Here is a 23,110-nt window from a genome sequence, read left to right as displayed (position 1 = left end):
AACGTTACGCATGAATACAAGATGCAATTTTATGTTGCAAATTAAACGGTCATCCTTTGTGGCTTAATAGAGCATGTCCTCGATTTAAAGATGTATGTCTTCCTTAGCTTGTTTAGTTCCGGATCACATGAACTCATTCTTTTGTATAGCCCCCTTAATTCTATTGAGGTGGTTTAGTTTAGGCAATTTGATTTCGGAGTACTTCTCCATCAGGTTGGTTCCTTGTTTTTATAAAACATGTGTTTGCGTTTTGTCTATAATGTTTTGCCTATAATATAAAATCAGATTTACAAGGAAAAAAAATAAAAAAATGAGAAGAAATAAAGAAGTAAAAGCGCAGCATGTAAATGTTAAATGTCGATCGATTATGCAAAAAATCGTAAATGTATTTAATTTGGCGAAGTATATATATAGTTTGCAAAACATATAGAATAAATTATGCATGTATTTTACAGCTAGATATCATACATTATATATATATATATATGATGATCAGAACTGGACGACGTAGTACGTACACATCATGATTAACCGCATCTTAATTTTATAGGGTACAAATAAATATACAAAATATTACTCAACGTACAACCCAAACTTGGATATACATATATGATCATGCTCTTCTTGGTAACATGTGCAATATATATATATATACTCTAAATAATAATGTGCAAACCAAACCACATATGAGTATGATATGAATAATAATCTTTAAAACATCTAATGTAAATCACAAAAATTCGTATATGATGCATGTGTTAATCCTTGAGGATTCCACGAGAGCAATATATATATATATATATATATATATATATATATATTTCTAAGACCAAAAAAAAAAGCGTAAAAGAGGAGTCACGATCATCGGTAGATACATATACATCAATATTTTGTTCGGTAAAAACAGATCTGGAAACGCGACCAAACATGTGTTGATAGTACTTATGAATTTAATTGTGACACAGCGAATCATCATCATCATCGTCGTCGTCTCAAATAAGAGTTGTTTTTCATATATGGTTGGATCTGTCACGTGCGTTCCACATTTTGAAATTACGAAACCACCCTTACAATTAAAAAAAAAAAAAAAAGAAGAAGAAGAAGAAGAAGAGAGTCTTGCGTTTTAGGGCAACGAAGAAGACACAGAGATGAAAAAGAAAAGAGTAAGATTCCTTTTAGCCACGTGGACCCCCAAACCCCACGCTCTCTCTCTCTCTCTCATTGTGTGCATGTGAACTTGGCATCTTCTCTTTTTTTTTTCATTTATCTTAAAGAAAAATTTAACATAAAGTTTTTTATTTATTGATCTTACCAAGGAACTGTATACCGAAAAGGATAAGTAACTCTCGTCTCCCAGTCCCACCTCGTAATTTAGACAAAAACAATAGCAATAATATGTAAAAATACAAAAATAACACAATCGTCACCAAACAACAAGAACCATTCAATTTTCTTTTATACTACATATTACAAAAAAGAACATTATTACAAGTTACAGTTTTTATTATTCACTCATCATATAACCCCACATTGTCCCCTCTCTTAATTAACATTTTTTTATTTATATATCCCCCGGGCAAAAATTAATTAAATCACATTTATTTTATTTTTTGTTTTTAACATATTAAATCTCTCTTCGGTATCACTTAATAAAAATCAAAGATGAAGAAAAAGAAAAAAGAAAAAAAAAAACAAACCCCCCCCCCTCCAATATTTAAACTCTCATCTTCTCTGTATCAAAACTTAATAAAAAAAAAAAAAAAAAAAATTACTAATCTTTCACCACCACCACCACTCGGAATCGAACTCGCATCATCATCATCATTAAAGATTATTCGTCGTCTTGTTGTTATTGCTAGGCACCAGCTCAAACTCACCTCTTTCCTCTTCTTCTTCATTCTCCTCGTCCTCCTCATCCTCCTCATCGTCGTAATCTTCTTCGTCTGTACCTTCTTCATCGTCATAGTTCTGATCCGACGGCTGAGGATGCTGCTGCTGAACCACAGCCACTGCCGTAGTAGTTGCTGTCGTCGTTACAGGCGCAGGAGGCCATTGCTGCTCCGGTTGAACCATCAAAGGAACAGAATTATCCGGTTTAACAAGACCGGAAGCTGAAGAAGAAGATGCGATGCTGTTGTTGTTGTTGTTGTTGTTATGGAACTTGTTACGTTCTCTGTATAAAGCATCGAGCTGGTGGAAGTAAGGACAAGTCTTGGAATCTTCGGGACGTTTCTTGTTGCTCTCTTTGACTTTCTTGAAGTATTTGTTTATGTTTTCCCACTTCTCTTTGCATCTCTTTGAGTTCCTGTTGAATCCTAACCTTCTCATCCCCGCTGATATCTCTTCCCACAGTGGTCCTTTTGGCCCGTTCTCTTGATACTTCGAATCAAGATTCGTCCTCAGCTTTATCAATGCTTCTATCTCCACCTTCGGCCACCTCGACGAGCTCGCTGACCCTGACGCTGACGCCGAAGCCGGAGTCATCATACTCTGGTCTCCATTGTCCGTTTTCCTAGTCTCTGATGAAGATGGTAAAACAGCTTGAATTGGCTGCAGAAGCGGAGGAGGAGCAGGTGGAGACGGTTGAGGCGTTTGCTGCTGATTGTTATTGTTATTAAGCAGCTGCATTTGTGGTGGCCGAACTTGTTGCTGTGGCTGTACCGTAGTAGTAGGAGGCTGGTTGGGTTGCTTCTCTGATAGTTTTTGAAGAAAGGCCATAACAGCAGCGTCTTTAGCAGCGGACATAGAGCGTTCTTGAGCTAAGATCTCTTGGTCACGGTTGATTCTAGCAATCTCTTGAACCCTCCAAGAATCTTCTCTGACCAACCTCTCGTGCTCTCGCTTCTCAACAGCCTCCAAGAACTTGCGTTGAAGATCCTCTTGTTTATCAACAACTTGTTTCATCAACCTCTCGAAAAACTCCTTCCATTTCCTTTTCCTCTTCTTCCTATTCGTCGTCGTTGTCGTCGTCCCTCCGCCGCCGATGTCCATATCAGAAGAAGTCGAGTAGGAAGACGAAGAAGAAGATGTCGAATTGTCCGAGAGGAAGTCGGTTGGAAACGAAGAAGGTACATTCAATTGCTGAGTATACGGAGGAATCGAGGTAGATGGTACGGACGGTGGCATAACTGTGGTTATAGGAGGAGGAGTTGAAAATATGGAGTTGTTGTTTTGGTGTTGGTGTTGGTGTGGTCGTAGAGGCTGATGATGATGATGATGATGAGTCTCGAGAGCTTCCAATTGATCAAAGAAGCGGTAAGTCTTGCCATCGGATTTACCGGTACGGCCTTCTTTGGTTCGTTTGTGGTATTTGTAAACGTTTTCGAACTTCTCTTTGCATTTCTTTGCGTTTCTTATGTAACCAAGCTCTCCCATTTTCCTGACCAATACACAAAATTCATAAACCAATTCCTCAGTAAAAAAAAAAAAGATAAAAATCAAAACTTTTTATTGTGATAAAAAAAAAACGGATTTTGATTTAGGTAAAATCAGCATGACTCATGAATAAAACATGACTCAACTTATTTTATCTAAATTAACTGTTTAATTATATTATTAAAAACAGCTTTTTAAATCAAACCCACTTCAAGAACTGTCTGAATCTGAATCTCAATGACCAGAAAGAAAAAGAAAAAAAAAGACATTTTTTTTGACAAATTCGGCGAAATTCAAGCAACCCAAAAATCTAAACTTTAAACGCATCCAGATCTTTAGACACTCACTGGTCAATTGAAGAAAGAAAAAAAAAAAGACAAAAGCTTTCATAATCAAATCCAATTAGATTAAATCTTGCAGTGGTAAGAAGAAAGAGTTTGGAATAATAAGAAGAATTAAACCCAAAAAAAAAAAAAAAAGGGTAAAGAGGAAAACGCGAACCTAGAAACCTCTTCCCATAAGGGACCTTTAACGCTAGCGTCTCGAAACGCTATTCCCATATCAGATCGTATTTTCAGCAACGCTAGCGTTTCCTGCCGCGGCCAACGATTTCCTCCGAATCCTCTGTCGTTCATCTCTTCCGATACCTCAAACGCACCAACCGCTGCTGCCGCAGCTGCTTCTGTTGCGGCTGAATCGTTCGATTGTGGCTGTGGCTGTGGCGGCGGCGGCGGTGGTGGTGGAGTAGCGGTTGAAGCGGCTGCTGTAGTGGTGGTCGTCGACGGAGTACCACCACCCAGTTGCATCTTCGTTTTGTTTTGATTTTTAATCTCTGCTGTTGTGTTTCCCCCCCCCCCCCTTCTACCTCTCTCTCTGTCTTTGACGGAGAAGAAAGTTACAGAAATGAAAAATGAAAAATGAAAAAAAAAAAAAATTGGGAAAAGGAAAAAAAAAAGGGGAGAGATAAAAAGAGAGAGAGAGAGAGTTTACATGAGAGAGGAAGAAGAGTGAAATCTGCAGGCGCAGGGTTTTATGGTGTAAGAGAGTTTTTTTTGTAAATATATACCTAAGTTAAAATCTTTTTTATTTCTTCAAATTTTTTTTTATTTTTTTTCAATTATTATAATTTTCTGGTGATGAGATCTGCGTGTCAATCTCAAGGAGCCATTCTTATTGTATATATATTTGATGTATTTATTTTTTTTCTTTTTCTTACCTATTTTATTTTTAATTTATCACCTTTTATTGATACTTTTTCCTTTGTTTGAGCCAAAATGGAATCTTCACCATTTCTCTCTCTTCGGTATTCTGAAAGTTTTGGGTAAATTATTTTTACACTTTTTTTAGCACAATACCTGGTTTAACCTGAGTTTTGGGTGAACTTCTTTATTCACACCATTATAAAACAAGAAAAAAAATTTGTATACATAATAATTTATACAAACCGATATAATAAAATAAAGAAAAACTTAAACCACTATTTTATAAACCCAAATCGATATACATAGAACCTCTATAAATTAATAAAGTCGGGATCATGAAATTTTATTAATTTATAGAGGTTTTAATTTATCGATAAATTAATAAAATATTAATTTATGAAGTGAATTTTTTATCAAAAATTCAGAGTCGAAGAAATTGCTACTACTATTTTTCAAGGTGATGATGTAGTTGAAGAAGATATGATGGTACCTTTAGAACCAGATACACGTAAAGAAGCAATTATCGCGTCAAAAACTCTCTACAATTTTTGGATAAGATTTGAAAAGACAACGACATAAGTTTTTGATGCAGTCAGAAAGATTAGAGATGCTCTCCAACAAGAATGCAAATTCAAGAACAAACAAACAACAATAGATTTATATTTCACTAGATTTTCTTAGATATATATATATATTTCTTAGATATATATATATATACTAGTTTATTTGATTATTAATTTATGATATTGATGAGACCATATTTTTACATGCGATTTTCAAAAAAAAATTATTAATTTATTATTTTATCGAATAATGTCTAAAATTACACTAGTCCCAACTTGGGACCGGAGAAATTTATTAATTTATAGAGGTTATTAATTTACCGAGTATTAATTTATAGAGGTTCTATTGTATAATTTCGTTCTAATTGTAAAATCTAAACCCTAACCATCTCATTTGTAAACCAAAACCGACATATAATTTCGTTTTGATTATAAAATCTAAAACCTAATTTTCATTTATAAACCCAAACCGATATATAACCTTGTTTAATTGTAAAATCTAAATCAAATCAATATTTAACTTTCTTTAAATAAAAGTATATAGAATTTGTTTCCTTGATTTGTTTTGTTTTTTAATTCAATTTTGATTTATTTTTAAAATAAAATATTAGATAAAACATTATGATTGGTTGAGAGAAGAGGGTATGAATACAAAGGTTCACCCCTAGGGGTGAATCTAAGTATTTTTCCTTTTTAAAATTCCTTTATCAACATTTTTAATGGGGGACTTAGATTTGTAGAATAAAAAATGACCCTATTAGTTTCAAAGTAAATATAAAATAACACATATTATTAAGTTTATAAATTAAATTAATTTTGACTACACATTAATGTTAAATTTTTAATCTTATATATATATACATACATACATATTGAACTAATGTAACTGAAAATAATAACATAATATAAACATTTAATAATTAAACTAATAATTTTTGGTTGCTTTTTAAAATTTGTCGATGTACACGTATCGAGCATGAGTGTCTAGTTTTAATTGTTGTTACATTGGACTGGTGTAGAAAATGTGAGATTTTAGCTGTAAATATTTATAATAGTTATGTTTTCTCAAAGTAAAAGAAAAAACAAATATCATTAAGTTGATAAATTAAGATGTTTTAATACTTTGGATTCTAAGTTAAAAATTTAATAACATATATATTGGACCAACGTAACGGAATAAATAATAATTAAATATAGATATTTAGTAATTTTTGGTTGATTTCTAAAAAGTTTTATCGATGACACGTTTCGAACATGAGCGCCCAGTTTTGATTGTTACTGTGGATTGGTGCAAAAAAAGTATTTGTAATTATTTTTAATAACTATGAGCGTTACATTAGGTGAACACATATTATTTATTTGAGCTTAGACAATAACAAAGTAAATTATTTTAGACAATTTAAGACATTTTGTGAAAGTGAAAGTGTAACTGACTATTTTTTTGGTTCTATAAGTTCTAAATACACTTTTTAGTGTTTCCGTATCTTATAAAGCCATTTCACCAATTAAGCTTCCCAATTTTTATGTATATGTTTTCTGACACTTTTTAAACATTGTATAAAATATAATAAGATAACTGATATCTTAATGTTTATTGGCTATCAATTTGGAACTGTTACACTTAGGTATAAAATAACACGACCAAAACTTAGAATATAGTGATTTGTACAAGTGTTATTGTATCATAATAGAAATTTAAAACCAGTAGTATAGATTTGTGTGTGAGTTATATATGTATATACTATACTTTTTGTATATACCACTCTTTGCAAAGCATATGAAACTAATCACTGCTTAATTTTAGTTCATAATGAATGTCTCATCATAGTGGAAATTTCTTTATGATAAGAGAAAAGCAAAGAGAGACTGAATGGTGTGATGTTGCTAAAACAAGAGTTTTGTCATCATTGGGCTGTATGTGAAATGATGAAAAAAAAGTGGGCACAAAAAGATATATATGACGGGAACTGAAGGATTCAATTTCTAACCAATAGTTATTTACTATTTTATTACTACAACAAAATAAAGTATTGCAGAGAGAGTTATCGACAGCTGCGCATAAAGACGGTGGTTATTACTACTAGTCTATTAGTTAGGTTTCTGTCCGTCCAGCTAAATTGTCTTAAAATGCCGGCTTTTAATCTCAAAGTAATTTTGTTTACTTAACGAGTTTCATAATCATATTATCACCTTTACGTGCTAATCATAGTGAAAGTTATAAGATTAAATAAGAAACATGTTAAAGATTACTAGAGCAATATAAGGGTAAAACGTACGTAAAAAGAAGTAGGTGGAGATGAGAGGATCAAGTTTGGAACGTATTCAGTGGCAGGCGGGAGACTTGCGTATTATTCGGAAATTACTATTTTCACCCTAACGTGGATCCCATTGACCTTTAATCATTGAGGTTTTTTTTCCTTTTAAGCTATTAATCTAGTTATAGTTTTCTTAGCTTAACATTTTTTAAAATTCATCATTAATATAATAAACAAAACCATCCTGATCACTGATCTGGTTTGTCTCCCCCAATCTTCCCATCGCATTCACAGAAATGCAAATTTATTTTAGTTTTCACAGTACCACTGATCATCATCTACCACACTCTATCTCTATAATAAACTTTACACGGGCATTGATGATTTCAAATCAATAAAGAGGTCATTTTGATAAATTTTTTTGTAGTGAATTATTTGTATTACCTGAATAATAATAAATATAAAAGGATGAAAGGATGTTGGAAGAATGGAAGGGAAGTGGTTAGATGTAAGTCACTTTCGGGATTGAAGTAAATGGTGACTCTTTCCCGTTGAGGCCATACATATACATTATATAGCCTCCGTTAATTTTTATTTTGTTATTGACTTTTTTTTTTCCTTTTTTTTTTCTTTGCAACATCTCAAACCCAATTTGACGGCCGTTATTTAACTAATTAATCAATTATTTAAACACTTGAAAACGATGACAACCTAAACAATCAATGTCAATGGTTAAGAATGTTAATTTCTCCAACGTCCCGTTTTAACCTACAAAATTCTTACATGCATAAAGTTAGGAATAATATTTTGTTCTTTTTTTCTGTTTATACTAGTATTAGTTAGGAATAGTTTTACCTTTACTTCTACTAGTACTTAGTTTGGTGGTAAATTTGTTGTTACCTTCCAAAGGAGGATGTTCTTCACCGTGCCGTTTTCTATTCTTCACTATAAAAAAACCTATTTATGGGTCAACTACTCAACCGTTATATGTATTTGAAAACTCAAAATACTAAGGTTAATATAGATTGCACAAAAAAACACGTATTGCAAAAATATATTTGAAAATCGGAATTTAACGAATCATTTTTGGTATATATAAGGGGTAGATACAAATTATTATTTAACGAGCTGACATGAGATCTAAAACAAGCAATAAAACGAGACATACGAGCATAATTATGATAGTAGCTAGTGATCGATCATGACTAAGTTTTTCACGGCCTTTAGCTTGCAGATTTTGCAGTTACCATAATCACATTATCTCGATCTTTGTTTGATGCAAAGATAAGTTAATAATTAGTACTATCTTTTTGTGTGTAAATATTTCGAATGAGCTACATAATTTCTCTCAAACCACTTGAAACTTGTTTTACGTTTTTTTAGAATGTATTTATATGAATTTACTAACACGATAGTAGTTTGAAGTTTGGGTTAGTAATACTGTAATAATATGTAAATTGTCAAACGCAGCAAATTTGTACATAATGAAGGCTAAGTATCAACCTACTCAGGTATATAGCGTTCGGGTAAACGATCCGACGAATGTTCATCGAAATATTCACGGCATGATTAGGCAGTAAATGTTTTTTTTTTTAATAGCGTTAGATTGATTTTTCAATGAATTACACGAAAATGTATTGAAAGGTGATATCAGGGACCATCCTTTTGGTAGCTCCTAAAAGCATTGATTATGATTATTTTTCAACGAACTTATATAATAGCCACTCGATTTCGCATGGCTCGACTCTTAACGTTACAAATTTTTATCTTATTACATTATTATACTAATAAAGTATATTTTATCTGTCGTGGGTCTTTTTCGTAGGTGCACTTCGGAGTTGAAAACGACCATTATAATAACGGGTCTCAAAAAATAGTATTGCGTACCCATATTATCATTTGCATCTTTTACTTCAATATGTGTTATACACTATGTTTTTGTGAAAGATATTCGTCAAAGGAAAGTGGTGTCTTTTGTTATCTTTAGATAAAGTAAAAATGTCATAAAATCCAAGCAACGTGTAAAAAAATACCAATACACGACGTGAAGGTGAATACCACCTCTAGATTTATTATTAATACACAACGTTCATTCACATAAACCCTAAAATATTGATTTACTATGATTGCTATGTTTACAACCCTGCTAAGAAATTAACAAATTACAGTTTATGAATTAGGTAGAAAACACATTTAGAAAAAGGAACAGAGATTACAATAAAAATTTAAGTAATTCAATTATTGATGGGCCAGTGTAATTTTAAGGTGGAAAAAAAATGCAAGTGGTTTGAGGGAGGCAACAAAGAGCTATGGACCCATCTGAAAAGATGAAATTACTGCACCAATTTTTACTCCAACAAAACACTAATAGAGGTAAAAAAAAATTGTTTGTAGTTTGATCCCTGTTTGTAATTCTATTCTTCTACTTGGATAATTTTTAACTTTTTACTCTCTAAGATTATTGAGAAAAATAAAACTAGTAGTAGTACTCTCAACTACTATTGTTTTTTTTTATAACTTAGCAGACAATTCTAAGATCAGCTTTAGTTACCATCATTCATTACTCGCACGACTGCTTCTGCACGGAAAATCATACACATAGACACACACACACACAAATAGTATGTGTGTGCACGGAAAATCACACACCCACACAATTATATATAAAATATACATATGTGTGTGTCAGTGTGACTGTGAAGGGACTGTGTAGGACTGTAATTGCTGTGCTCCGAACGAATTAATCATCTAACTTAATATCCTTCGTGGCATTACACTACTCTCTAGTGTTTTACATTGTTATATATTTTTCATCATCATTTTTTCCCCACAACTTCCCATTTTCTATAAACTTTACTGCAAAACCAAAAGGTTACAAAATCTCTTGTTTAGAATAGTTCTTCTGTTATGTGAATTGCCAAATGTCTGTGTCAATCAGAAATACGAGTGGTGATGTATTTTAGTTTTCATCATCCAAACTATCGTATTAAACTATACCACTAGTTAGTTAAATTTTCAGTTTCAAAATTATGCAGACTCCAATCAGTTTAACATTAATCTTATCTTAGTGATATACTATTTACCTATAGGTTAAAATAAAATCCACCTAGTAACATATATATATATATATATATTTTTCCACATAACATGAGATATATATAACGGCGGATTTTGGATTCATGTGTGAAGGTGCTTCGCTGTCGTAATTTGCATTTCCCTTCTTTTTTAATATATACTAATCCCTTTTTTTAAAGGCGCTTCCATCAATTATAATTATGATTATGAATGATGTACGGTTTAAGGAGGTGCGGTTCTTTTCGATTTATACAACCGACAAAATTACAAGTTGAAACAGAACCGACATTTATGTGGTTTAACTTGCTTAATAATAAATAATTACCACTAAAAACTTTAGACACAATGTGAAAGTGAAGGGATTGTTTGAAAACTGATGAGGATCATTAACATGTCTACATCAGTATATATATTATATAAGATCTACCTAAATATCATGGAGAAATACATATAATATATGTACATAACAGACTGAGAAATAAAATTTAAAATGGAAGGCATTAGTACTTGTCTACTTGACGATTCACAAATCACCCGGAGAATAAAAATATATATGTATAATTTAAAGGAATAAAATAAACAAACAGATGATTCTGCTGCCACAAGATTGAAATTATACGAGTAAAAAAACCTAGCAGTTCAACTTATAGGGTTTGCCTAATTATTAAAACAATCAAATGATGATACAAGTGGGTCCATATATAGGATTGATTAAGAACTTGAAAAGGTTAATTTTTATTTTTTTTTAAAAAAGTTGGTAGATCCATAAATAAACAATGTTACAAATTTCAACCATTCGTTTAACACAAGGACGGACGAAATTAAGCGAAGGTCAAATTCACGATGAATGTTGTGAATATTATTAGAGAGTTTGGTTTTAATCACAACACAACATAGTGTGTGATTTGGTAAATAGAAAAGATTTGGGTGTAAAACAAAGTGGGGTGAGAATTGGAAAGAAGAAGAAAGTAAGGGGTAGAAAAAGGAAATAGAAAAATTCACATGGGAAAGGGGGAGAGAGATTGGGGGCATGTGGGGGATTATGAGTTATCTACGCCACTTTCATCTTTCCCATGTGGTTTTACCTCTCAGTGTTTATATCTGTCTCCAGCTCACCCTCATCTCCACTCTTAACTAATTTTTCCAATTTTTATTTTGAGTAAATATTGAGATACCAAAAAAAAAATATATATATATTGAGATACCTAAAGCTTATAATCGTTATTATAAAAGATTTTTAATCAGGTGATGTGTAACAACATGTAATTTTTGTTGTAAGGGGTTAGCGTCAAGTAAAAGCTTGTTTGTTTTTATATGTACAAGTTAAGCAAACTGACACTGTTAAAAATGAGTCAGATTTTAGTATGAAATGACATTTTTATTGCGTCGTTTTAACATTAAGAAGACTTTTTTTTTTCTTTGTGTGTGTGATGATAATATGGGAAAAATAGAAATGTGAAAAAAAGATGAAAAGCCAAAAAAAAAAAAATGTTGAAGGATAAAAAAAGAGAGTCTCTTGTGAACAAGGAAAGGGCAAAAAGAGGTGAAATATGGAAAAACAAAGCCAATTTCACATTCTTCTTTTGCTTTTCTTTTTTATTCCCCCCCCCCCCCCCCCCCCCCCCCCGAAATTTCGATCACGCACTTCATATTTTCACTTTTCTTTTCTTCCCGATGTTGTACAAACGATAGCAATACGAAAAGGCTTTGATACATATTTAAAGAAAAAAAAAAGTCATGAAATTTCCTTTAATTTTATTACTATGTGGGTATAACAATGTCATGGCCTAATGTGTTTTCTTACTAGTCCAAACAACATTTTTGGCCCAACCTTGTAATTTTCTAGTTGTATTTTAAACGTTTTCCATTATCTATTTGTAGAGTTAAATATATTGAAAATTTACATTCGCCATTTTTGTTTTTTTAAAATAAAGGCACATTCAAAAGATTCTTCAGTTTTTATACCTAAAAGCTAATGGAAGAGAGCCAAATGAGAGGTTGGAGTTTTGAATAGTTACACTATATGTTGTTGTCATTGTCATTGATACTTACATGACACAATCAAGCATAGAGAAGAGAACCGCTTTATGTAATCAAGAATATTACATTGGAAAATATTACTCGTATCTGATATCTCTGTAGATTTTATCGTAAACTTTTAGATTATAAATTAAAAGGATTGTCCAGAGAATTTTAAGTATTAATTATCCCACTTTTGCTTTTTTTTTTTTTTTTTTTTTTTTTTACCTTTTTACTAAATCATTAATACAACATTGCATAAATTTATGACCAAATTATGCCAACCACAATAGCTTATTATACTCATACATGTGTGCTTGTTTTGTAGAACCGTTACGTGTTAGTAAACTCAAATAAAGAGAAAGTTAAAAGGCGTTTATAAATACATTTTGTTTTATCTTACCTTATATATAATTTATATTGAAATTTTAATAATTTAAAACTGTCATTATTCATATATAGCTTTTTTGTTAAAAAATTGTTTTGTTAAAAACGTTTCATAAAATATTGCGGGATTTCGCACTAAATCTAATAATATGTTCTTACACGTGTTGTAAGCGTTACAAAATTATGAAAATGAAAAGTTACAATATATTGATAAAGAAAAAGGTAAAATTTATTATCGTAATTGGAAAGTAAAATTTTCACGTTATTTGATATAATAAAAAAAAAATCTCTATACATACGAGTATACAACTTATACAATACAAGACCCCTCAACCATAATGATCTTCTTTTTTTTTTTTGGCATAAATGTATTATTATTAATAATAATTTATTATTATCACTTCACTATAGTCTATGGAAAAAAAAATTGATTATCACTTCACTAGTTCACTTAGCTAAAACAAAAATCTGAAGCACTAATCTTTATAAATTCGCCTGGTTCGTATATGGGCCTAATTTTCTACTGGTTGGGCCGTTACCCATATAATGATATGTAAAGTAAAAATCTTATTCGAAGAACGAAATATTTGTCAAGTTCGTATCCGTCCGCGAGAGGTCAGAGTTTGTGTCCGGTTATACGATTCGTCGGAACCAAAACCCTCCTCCGAGAAGTGTTTCTAGTGGGAAGGTATCTCTGTCTTCGCAATGTCCGGCGAGGAAGACGCCACCGTGAGGGAGCCACTAGATCTGATTCGACTGAGTCTTGACGAGAGAATCTATGTCAAGCTCCGTTCAGACCGCGAACTTCGCGGCAAGCTCCACGTACGTCTTCTTTGCCTTCTTCCTCTGTGGGTCTCTTTGAATTCGTAACTTACTTAGAACTCGCTCCGCTTATAATTCGTTTGAATTTAGTGTTGCTGATTTCACTGTTTCGTATCGAATTTGGTCTTGTTTTTTTAGGGGAAAGTCTAGGGTTTTGCTTTTAAAGTTTCAAGAAATTGGGAATTTGTGGGTTGGTGTAAATTCGATTTCTACACTCTTTTGTAAGTTGAAAAGGTTTGATTTTTGTGTTTGTTCTCTGAGCAGGCGTTTGATCAGCATTTGAACATGATTCTGGGTGATGTTGAAGAAACTATCACAACAGTTGAAATCGATGACGAAACATACGAAGAGATTGTCCGGGTACGTGCTTTTTTTTCTAGACTCGCTCGATAAGGATTTATGGACAGTTGAGAAATCTTTATGGCTTTCGCATTCGTATGGCCTAGATACAGCTCGATGACTCTGTTTTATACCTCTGTCATATTTACATAGTTACCAAAATTGAAACGTGTAACAAAAATGACTTCTGATCATAATATCCTACAAGGATCTTAGTCCTCTGAAATCTGAATGTTAAGCTATTAGTATACATACACCATTAGTTGTTGACACTCCTCCTCTAGTTGCGCTAGATTCTGATCTACTGTATGTGATTGCAGACAACAAAGCGGACGATTGATTATCTGTTTGTGAGAGGAGATGGAGTAATATTGGTGGCTCCACCACTGAGGACAGCCTTAGGTTAATAAAAAAAAAAAATCTTTTTGTGCCTTCTTCTCTATGGATGTCCTTTGTTACTATTGGTGTGTTTGGTCACTTCTTGTCTAAAACTCAAAAAAGCTTGAAGAAGCTAAGTTGCTTAATTCTCATTGCTATTCGGTTATGTCTCTTCATCTTTGACACTTCGTGTGATATCTCTTAATTACAACTTCAATGATCTGAGCTCACAAATTTAAAGAATAGGTTCTGAAGAAATGCTGCAAACAATAAATACACCAGAAGCAATATCAAAAAGAGAAGTCTGATCAGTTTACGTACAAAAAACGGAGACAGATGATGTAATTAAGCAAAAATAAAATAAACAAGTTGTAACTTATTTATTATCTTCGTCTGGGTCGGGAATGAATCGGGGAACCAGATGATTGCGAGCCTCTGTAGTTTCTGCTTGGAGAATCCATTGATCCTCTGAAGGAAGAGTAGGAAGCTTTGGGTAACGCAGGCGTTGGCTCTAATGGGGTTGACTCTGCAAAGCATGCTGTGTTCAGACGAGTTCTCTCCAACTCTGGTTGTAGCAATTCGTTTGAACACTGTTTCGTTAGAGCCTGTTCACCAAAACAAAAAAAAAAACTGATCAAGATTGAGGTTCTGAAATTTGATTGAATTTGTTGGAAAGAGAAGGGAATAACTTACGAGGAGGTCGTCTGCTGAAACAGATTGCTTGTCATCTGAAACTGTGTCTTCGCTGCCACGAGTTGGTCTGCGATTATGCCCCGGGGTTTCAACTGCTTCACTGATGCTCTCTATAGCTATCTCCAACACGGTTCCTTGTAGAGATTTGAGAGATGCGGTTGCATCACTTGTAAAATATGGATTCAGTACTGTCTCAAAATATTCAAGCTGCAACCGTTATTGTGAAAACCAGAATTAGCAACTCACAAATCTAGACTACTTTTTATTGCTTATCATTATAAATTTGAGTGAGTTCCAGTTTTAATTACTCAGTATCTCTTATGGTTTTAAAACAAGATGTTACCTCAAACATCAGTTGGCAGAAACCATTTGCATCAATTGATCTTAGGTCAGTTGATCTGTTTTCTTCCACAAGACTGAGAAAAGTGTCAATCAGACCTTCGATCAGAACGCCAAGAATCTTGTCCAGGAGGGGTTTGGCACCCGCAAAGACCTGCAATTTTCATATTCAGTTATCAGAATTCAATACTACTAAGGAAGTAAAAATCATCACGAAAATTTCAGAATATAAGGAGCAATAGTATTACCTCTGCATGGACAGCTACAAGAGTGTGCAAGAGCTCAACAGCCGCATCTCGTATGCCCTGGAAGAGAGCAAATATTTAAGTAATTCTTTCCTTCATAAAAATCAAGAGGTTAATATAGTTATCATTACGCATAGATTTCTTACTTTCACTTGAGGTGCTGATCCCCACTGAATACCAGAGTCCAGCAAATAATTTGTGGCAGCTGTTCTGATCAAATTTGCCTGATTACAGGTGAAATTCTTGGTTGTGTAAATTTCTATTTCTAACAAGTAGAAAAGCATTTTTAGACTAACACGGCTGAATAAGAAATCAATACCTTAGCGAAAGTGTAATGCTCGAGGACCTTCTCTCCAAGACCAGAAAAAGACATAACTAGATCTTGAAGATCGCTACTGTCTTCATCTTTGCCCCTGAATAAGTGAAAACACAAAGCAAATCTTAGTCTAGTGAATTATAAAACCATATACAAATTCACCCATGAGAGCAGTATTCAGTTGTGAACTACTGATGTTCAGAAGAGCACTAATGACGTTAATTAAGCAGAGACCAACCTAGACTGCAACCAGATATATTTGAACTTGTTGTAAAGCTCGGAAGCAAGTTCATCTTTGCAATAACCTATATTACTTAAGACCATCAATAATCGCCTGTGAGGATCAACAACACTTCCGTAGGCGTTGGCTGATGGCTCTTCCTGATGATCGTCAGAATATCCATTTTTCCAATTTTCTTGTCTTGAGGTGCTTTGAGAAAGATCAGCACCAATTTGCTCCAAGTGCGCTGATACATGGTGAAAACAAATTAACATATCAATATAATAACTGTATAGTTTGTACATTTGCTTGCATCCATGAGCCGGTCCACGTGCATATGTGGGCATCTGCATGTGGATTTTATGATAAGTTTTCGGTAAAAAGTCGTACCAGCAAAATCCAGAAAGCAGTTCAAAAAAGCCAGTCTAACAGATATCAGGATTTCCTCAATTTGGGCAAACATATCTTCTGACTTAGCAGCTTCACCTTTGACAGAGAGGATCATCCTGAAAAAGGTATACACAGAAATCAACAGCTAAACGGAGTAAACACTGCAGTAACAACAAGAAAACTGAAAGTACACATTTGTATATGCAGTTTCCTGAACAGCAACGAAAAGCATACAAGACTTGTTTCCTCTAAAACAACATGGTACACAAGTCATTTCATTTCACATGTCACAATCATGGTATGACAAACTAGAAACCACAATTAGAGACTTCGCATTTTGTGTTTTTTTTTTCTGATGTATACAGAGAAGACTAGACACTGATGTATGTACTAGAAACACTGACGTCTGGAACTACGAACACAAAAAAATGGGTTTCTCACTTCCTCAAAAATAAATAAAGAGCAATACTGCCTCTCTATGTGCAGTAAACTACAATACGCAAATGTTTCTAATATGTTACCAAAGTGGCTTGAACTTACAGATTGATTTGTTCCATGCCAGAGACAATAACTGAACGGAATGTAAGAGGCAAGTAAGAAATGGCATATGGAGATCTATTCCTTTCAAGAATAGAAACCGGGATCCACGTCTCCTCTTTTGATATTCCTTCTGTGGATGCCCTCATCCAAGAGCAAAGCCTTTGGATATAAATTTTAGTGATTTCCGCCTGGACTTTTCTTAGTGCAACGACTGCCATAACCAAAAAGGTTATACAGCATCATAGTATACATAAAATTATACAAAAAGCTCAAGCTTCAGAAGAAGTTCAAATACCAGCACTGTGAGGCGCTGACTCTTTGGCTTCAAAAGCTTTGCATGCTGTTGATACTTCGTTGATGGCATCACTCATAAATGGGCGGAGAATGCATGATTCATCAAAATCACAAAATGTGCTGTTCACCTACAATGACAGTCATCAGGAAATGAAAATCTTTAGACACAGATACCACAGGGTTTTCCTTCCAATGAGGAGAGAAGCTCTACTGAAGAGGTCACTTAATTAGAAAAAAGAAACAAAGACACCACCTTTGCTTCATACACAGAAATAGTCTTGCGTATCATCCCAGCAACTTCTTCCAAAGAATGAGTTGAATACCTTGCCTCTGTGACCTTTTCCTCGGCTTTATTGGCTGAAGTATCAGTAACTTGGGAGGACTGGGCGATAAAAATTCAAATTCAAAATCAAATGAAGAACTTTCTCAATACCAAGAAAGAAATAAGTAGGTACCACCCTTAGCAAAGTAATAATAACTACAGAATGTATCTACTCTTGGGGCGACATAAGAACCTTAAGCAGAAAGAATAGCTGATACCTTGGCAAATTTTCCACTGAAAATAGATATAGCTGTTTTCCAAAACACAGGGATATGATGCACAAGCACAGCAGTCAATCTTTTGATGTATCTTCCCTTCAAAGTATCAATCTCTTCGCCGGGGAATTCCACTGATTGTAGGTCAACTTGGACTTCATTATATTCAACAGAAGAGGCAGTATCTGACTAAAAGTTTGAAAAAAACGCATGTTATCATCTATAGAACTGATCTTGTATATCATTCTCAATGTTGGACTCACATATGGAACACCATTTTGTTGAATCTGTTGCCACTTCGCATCCGAGATGGCTTTCTCATGAGTCTCATGACGCAAACTTTCCACCCTTGCTTCATGATCATATGTACATTTCTCAAGCAATCCGTGGATTCTATGATTCTGGTAATTATAGAGCCAAGCAAGATAAAGTTACGAAAATACACGATGATTGCAACAAAAAGTGTGGGACCCACAAACACACACACACATAAGGGTGCGTTTTTCCCATTATGTGAAGGTGCTAAGTTGAAAGTGAAGACAGCAATCAAAGGAAACAAATGAACGATTTCATAAGCTAAAAGTCACTCTGATACCCAAAGCCAATACATTATGAATCCAGATACCACGCATAGGAAAGCAAGAGGGTAGTCAAAGAGTGAAATCTTCAAATATACTGACCTGAACATTTAGGTAATGCCACACAGGATCAGATTCGGGTTCCAGCTCTAGCAAAAGCCTCACAGTGTTTTCCAGCTATAAATTACAATAAAAATAGACTTCAGATATCAAGACAGTAAATAGACTAGAAAGCGTTAAGTCTGGTTTCTCAAAGTTTCCAAGAGAAAGTATGAAAGATTTTCAACTAGTTGTACACATGAGAAAAATGAAGAAATCACAATGCAGCACTATGATATAACCAAGGACATGAATTTACTTACAACAGGGAAAATGTAAAGAGGGGATATCCTTAATGGAAGTTAAAATTGATGACTGCAATATTAACATGATAGCAGTACTATGATATAAGTGCATTTGGTGAATATATGAACGACAGATTGTTCAGTTCAATCACTAGTTGGCATTAAAATAAAAAGAATTATAACTGACATACACTTGTAAAGTCTATTTTTGGATCTTCCATAGACTTGTATAGTGTGCCTTTAAATTCCAGCATAACTTTCTCAACCTCCTCGAGTACACGCTTGAGTATATTTACCTGAAAGCAGCTTGTTTTTTTTATGTTGTCAAGAGCCTTGTTATGTAAACAAAATCGTAAACAAAAAGAAGATTCAGTGCTTATAGGGAAGTGGGTAACATTTGTCTCAAGAGAGTCTAAATGAAATTCAGGCATACATGAGAAGGGAGAGCTATAGATTTCGCCTTCTTGTATTCTCGAACTGCCAAATCATATTCACCCTTGCTAATACTGCTACGAATGATACTGGGCAAATTGAACAATGTCCGGAATCTCTGAAGCATTCCTTGTACAGACCTGATTTTCTCAGCTTGAGCCTACAAATGTTTTGAGAAAGGCTTCAGTAAAAAGAGAGAGACAAGCAAAAAAACCAATTTAGAACCACACCAACCTGTCTCTCAAAAAGAGGCTCAAATGCAAGATTGGCCCTTGATGTCACACTTTTCATACAATTGAACAAATGAGTAGTTCCTGACCCTTCAGGGTCTTCTTCAATCCGCTTCAGTTTTGACTCAATATCTAGAAAATCAGTAATTTACGTGAAAATGGGAGAAGAAAAAGATAAATTATTCTGTTGAGAGCAATAATACATACCATCAATTGTCGTTTTACATGAGACGAAGCAGTCAAAATTGTCCTTTACCAATTGTTTCCTCTGCAGATTCCGACCCTTTAAGTCACTTTTTAGGCCAAGGGCACCAGCCTCCAAATCTGCTGCACTCGTGTCTTGGTGAATGCGAGAAAGAAACAGCTTCGGATCGAAATGATCAGAGAAGTAAATCAATTTTTCTGCAGATAGTCAGAAGAGGATACATAACAATTAGACAACTGGAGATTGAACATGGAATAAGCTAGGCCCCCAAAAAATTATATTTTCTTGTAAGAGCTACTATTCAACTCGAGTTGTAGATATGGTGAAGAAAGACATACCCCGAAGAGTATTATCCACTTTCTCCGCTTTTGATGGGCTGCCTGACGACTCAGTGATTAATCTCAGTGTCTTATTGTCTATTATCCTACGAAGTATACAAATTCAGGTTTAGATAAATTCTACCATATCCAAGCATAAAGTATCTGACTGACTTTCAATGTAAGCAAAACGAATGAGAGGAGAACTTACCCTAATTTTAGTGGATCAATACATTCCATACCGCGAGGCAATGACTGCAAACTTGTTAGAACCACTTTTTTGCCAGGTGCAGCTACTTTACTCTCTACTTTCTGAACCACGGGTGCTGTTCTTGATTCCCGCATATCACGAACCCTACGGGCAAGCTGCCAAAAATATCATCGAAATTAAAGTGAAGTGGACATCTTGCCAATTAAATCCACATGATACTATGGTTCAAACTAAGGATAGCCTTGACCTTGAGTTCGGCCACACTAGAAACTGAGATAGCATTCACGGTAGTTCACTAAATGTGTTCTTCAGTGTAGTACAATTCAACAAATTGATCAAGATAATCGTATTCAAACTCAGAGAACTTTATCGAACAAGCAAATTCAATCACTTAGCCTATGTCAGATTACAGTGATAGAAGAAGCACAAAACTCCAGCCAATTTCGAGGATTCACACATAAATCTTGCCGCAACAAATACGTACCTCAGCTTCATTAACCCGTTTCCAACAATCAGGCTCCTTTCCATCCCAAGCACCATCATCCTCCTTCCTCGCTCTTCCCTTCTCGCGAACATCGCTACCTCTTCCTCTCCCGGCACCACCACCGGAACCACCTCTTTCCCTTTCCCTCTCCAAATCATCATCCCCGCTAGAAATACTAAGCAATTCCACCTCCGACTCATCATCCTCATCCATAGAAGGTTTCCTAACAGCCGCCGCAGACTTCTTCGGCGCAGCCGCAGGCTTCTGTTGTCGAGGCTGCTGCACTAAATTGGCGACAGGCTTGCGAGCAGATGAAGAAGGAGGTTTCTGATAGGTGAGATCTCTCTGAGCCTGCTCTTTCAACGCCATTTGAAGAAGCTCATCTTCGTCTAGATCGTTGCTATCGCTCGACATGTTTCGGTGGATTTCAGATGATCGTTTTTAAGTCGCCTCCGCCTTGAGCTATCGTTATAGAGATCTGAGGAGAAGCTCTCGATTTGGAAATTTCAGTTTGTGATTTGTGTGACCATTTTTTTTTTCTTCTTTCTTTATTTTATATATATTTTGTTTCCATAAATATTTGATTTTAAGATAAAAAGGTTACGCGGAAAAAACTTTTCCGGTGGGGTGGGCTTTGGCTTTGACGGAATAATTAGGTACGAGGGACAGACACATGTGGGTAACTCGATTAAAATTTTCAATTAACAGACTCTCAGATTCATTAATTCTTACGATAGCGTTAATTAATTAATTTAGTTTCAACAAAAAAATTTACAAAAAAATACAAATAACTTTTGTTACAACATTTCTCTGAGGTATACATTTTGAGCTTCTTTTAATTTGTACTAGGGATCGACCTGCAAATACGTCCGGAGTTAATATAAAAAAACCTAATTTTGATAATCAGTTTGTGAACATACTTTTCTTAGGAATTATATTAATTTGTTTTAATTCGACTTAGATAAAAAGAATGATCAGATTAATTTTTGTTATCAGTAAAGATAACTACACTAAGATATAGTAAGAGAAATATGGTAAGTTTATTTCAGGACAAAAAAACGTATTCCGTCCTATCATAATGGATATAAAACCATTAAAACGATTAAACCCCATTAAAGACAAACACAAATATTTTAAGGGTGAAAACAATTCATGTTTCCTTTCGTTATTTCTCATTTTGTCCTATACGCATTCTCATATGCATTTCGCATGAAACAATGCATTTCTAATATGGGATATTCCTGGTATGGGAAACATTTTGTATTCCTTAAAAATGGGATGGAACGAAAACAAAAATTCATGAAATCCTGTTTCGGACAAAAACAATATAATATATAGTATACTATATAGTATATTTATAACCATATGTCATAGTAAAAATATCACAAAACTAATGACTTCTTTCTTCTTATTACTTTATATTTGATTTATTTATATAATATTACATTTCTTTTAGTTTTTTAAACTATTAAAAAATCATTTAATGTATTTTATTTTTATAATTTTTATCGCTTTACGTTCGATAAATTGGAAGAAAAAATATGTTACTTATAAGACTTCAATCGCAAATTTATTTTAGTTGTAACATGTTTTATATATGTTCTTTTTACAAATTTATGTTTCCATTCCGTTCTGTCTCCTTTCATCCCATCCCTTGTACTTCCATCTCGTCCATGTTCATCAAATTCATATTCTCATCTTATTCCCTTAAACTCAAGTTTGTGAATTATCACACAATCACATAACAATTTGATTTAAAATAAAATAATATATACTTTTGTTAACAAAATAATGTATTTTATGAAATACAGTAATATATTTGGTTTGGCTAATATATTAAATATATTTTATTTTACTCAATTTAATTTGGATTAGTAATATATACTAATAATGATAATAACTACCCATTGTAAAATAGAAAGTTATTTTATAATATTTTTAAAAATATATTTTATTTTATACAATTAAAATTTAGTGATATATATTTTTAAAAATTTAGTGACAATTAAAAAAATAGAAAATAAATTACTTTTGGCTATCTCTCCTCTCTTCTTTCTTTCACCCACCCGCTCGATCCCTGTCTTGTTCCCTCTTAACTTTCACATTTCCATCATTGTAATTTCGTTCCCTCGCTCTAAATCTTCAGTCTCTGTCTCGATCTATCAATCTTAGTCTCGATCCATTATCAATCTCCATTATTGTTCCTTCTCAATCTTTGTGTAGTTCTTTGTTCTCTGTCTGACTGGCTCGTTCTCCCACTCTCAATCTTGTTTCCTCTTCTTAATTATCGTCATCTTCATCTTTGTAAATCAAATAGTAG

The 23,110-nt window shown here is 33.7% G+C and overlaps 3 protein-coding genes across 4 annotated transcripts; 1 reads left to right on the top strand and 2 right to left on the bottom strand.

Moving 5' to 3' along the window:
- Positions 1 to 1,583: 1,583 nt before the first annotated feature.
- Positions 1,584 to 4,527, bottom strand: LOC104753885 (trihelix transcription factor DF1). The gene is made up of 2 exons (XM_019238416.2): positions 3,877 to 4,527; positions 1,584 to 3,379 (listed from the first exon to the last, which is right to left on the bottom strand). Exons 1-2 carry the CDS (start codon positions 4,179 to 4,181, stop codon positions 1,825 to 1,827), a joined length of 1,860 nt encoding a protein of 619 aa, XP_019093961.2. The 5' UTR covers positions 4,182 to 4,527; the 3' UTR covers positions 1,584 to 1,824.
- Positions 4,528 to 13,398: 8,871 nt separating this feature from the next.
- On the top strand, positions 13,399 to 14,581 carry LOC104751579 (sm-like protein LSM3B). The gene is made up of 3 exons (XM_010473543.3): positions 13,399 to 13,698; positions 13,963 to 14,058; positions 14,358 to 14,581. The coding sequence occupies exons 1-3, from the start codon at positions 13,582 to 13,584 to the stop codon at positions 14,442 to 14,444; spliced, it is 300 nt and encodes a 99-aa protein (XP_010471845.1). The 5' UTR covers positions 13,399 to 13,581; the 3' UTR covers positions 14,445 to 14,581.
- A 68-nt stretch (positions 14,582 to 14,649) lies between these two features.
- LOC104751580 (exocyst complex component SEC5A) lies at positions 14,650 to 21,522 on the bottom strand. 2 transcript variants are annotated; one of them, XM_087493210.1, is made up of 21 exons: positions 20,791 to 21,522; positions 20,307 to 20,461; positions 20,117 to 20,202; positions 19,781 to 19,975; positions 19,578 to 19,705; positions 19,345 to 19,503; positions 19,103 to 19,207; positions 18,670 to 18,744; positions 18,253 to 18,390; positions 17,993 to 18,178; positions 17,706 to 17,834; positions 17,454 to 17,580; positions 17,159 to 17,369; positions 16,619 to 16,734; positions 16,247 to 16,475; positions 16,012 to 16,105; positions 15,839 to 15,916; positions 15,696 to 15,752; positions 15,452 to 15,601; positions 15,109 to 15,315; positions 14,650 to 15,020 (listed from the first exon to the last, which is right to left on the bottom strand). In XM_087493210.1, the coding sequence occupies exons 1-21, from the start codon at positions 21,202 to 21,204 to the stop codon at positions 14,799 to 14,801; spliced, it is 3,261 nt and encodes a 1,086-aa protein (XP_087349336.1). In that variant the 5' UTR covers positions 21,205 to 21,522; the 3' UTR covers positions 14,650 to 14,798. The 2 variants fall into 2 exon arrangements, with proteins under 2 accessions (XP_087349336.1, XP_010471849.2); XM_010473547.2 differs by having other exon boundaries at positions 19,103 to 19,243; positions 20,791 to 21,463.
- Between the last annotated feature and the right edge of the window lie 1,588 nt (positions 21,523 to 23,110).

The sequence above is a fragment of the Camelina sativa genome, chromosome 16 (genome assembly GCF_030686135.1).
Source record: "Camelina sativa cultivar CO46 ecotype springtype chromosome 16, ASM3068613v1".
NCBI lineage: Eukaryota > Viridiplantae > Streptophyta > Magnoliopsida > Brassicales > Brassicaceae > Camelina > Camelina sativa.
The sequence above is the reverse complement of the archived record's forward strand: the minus strand, read 5'-3'. Positions and strand labels throughout refer to the sequence as shown.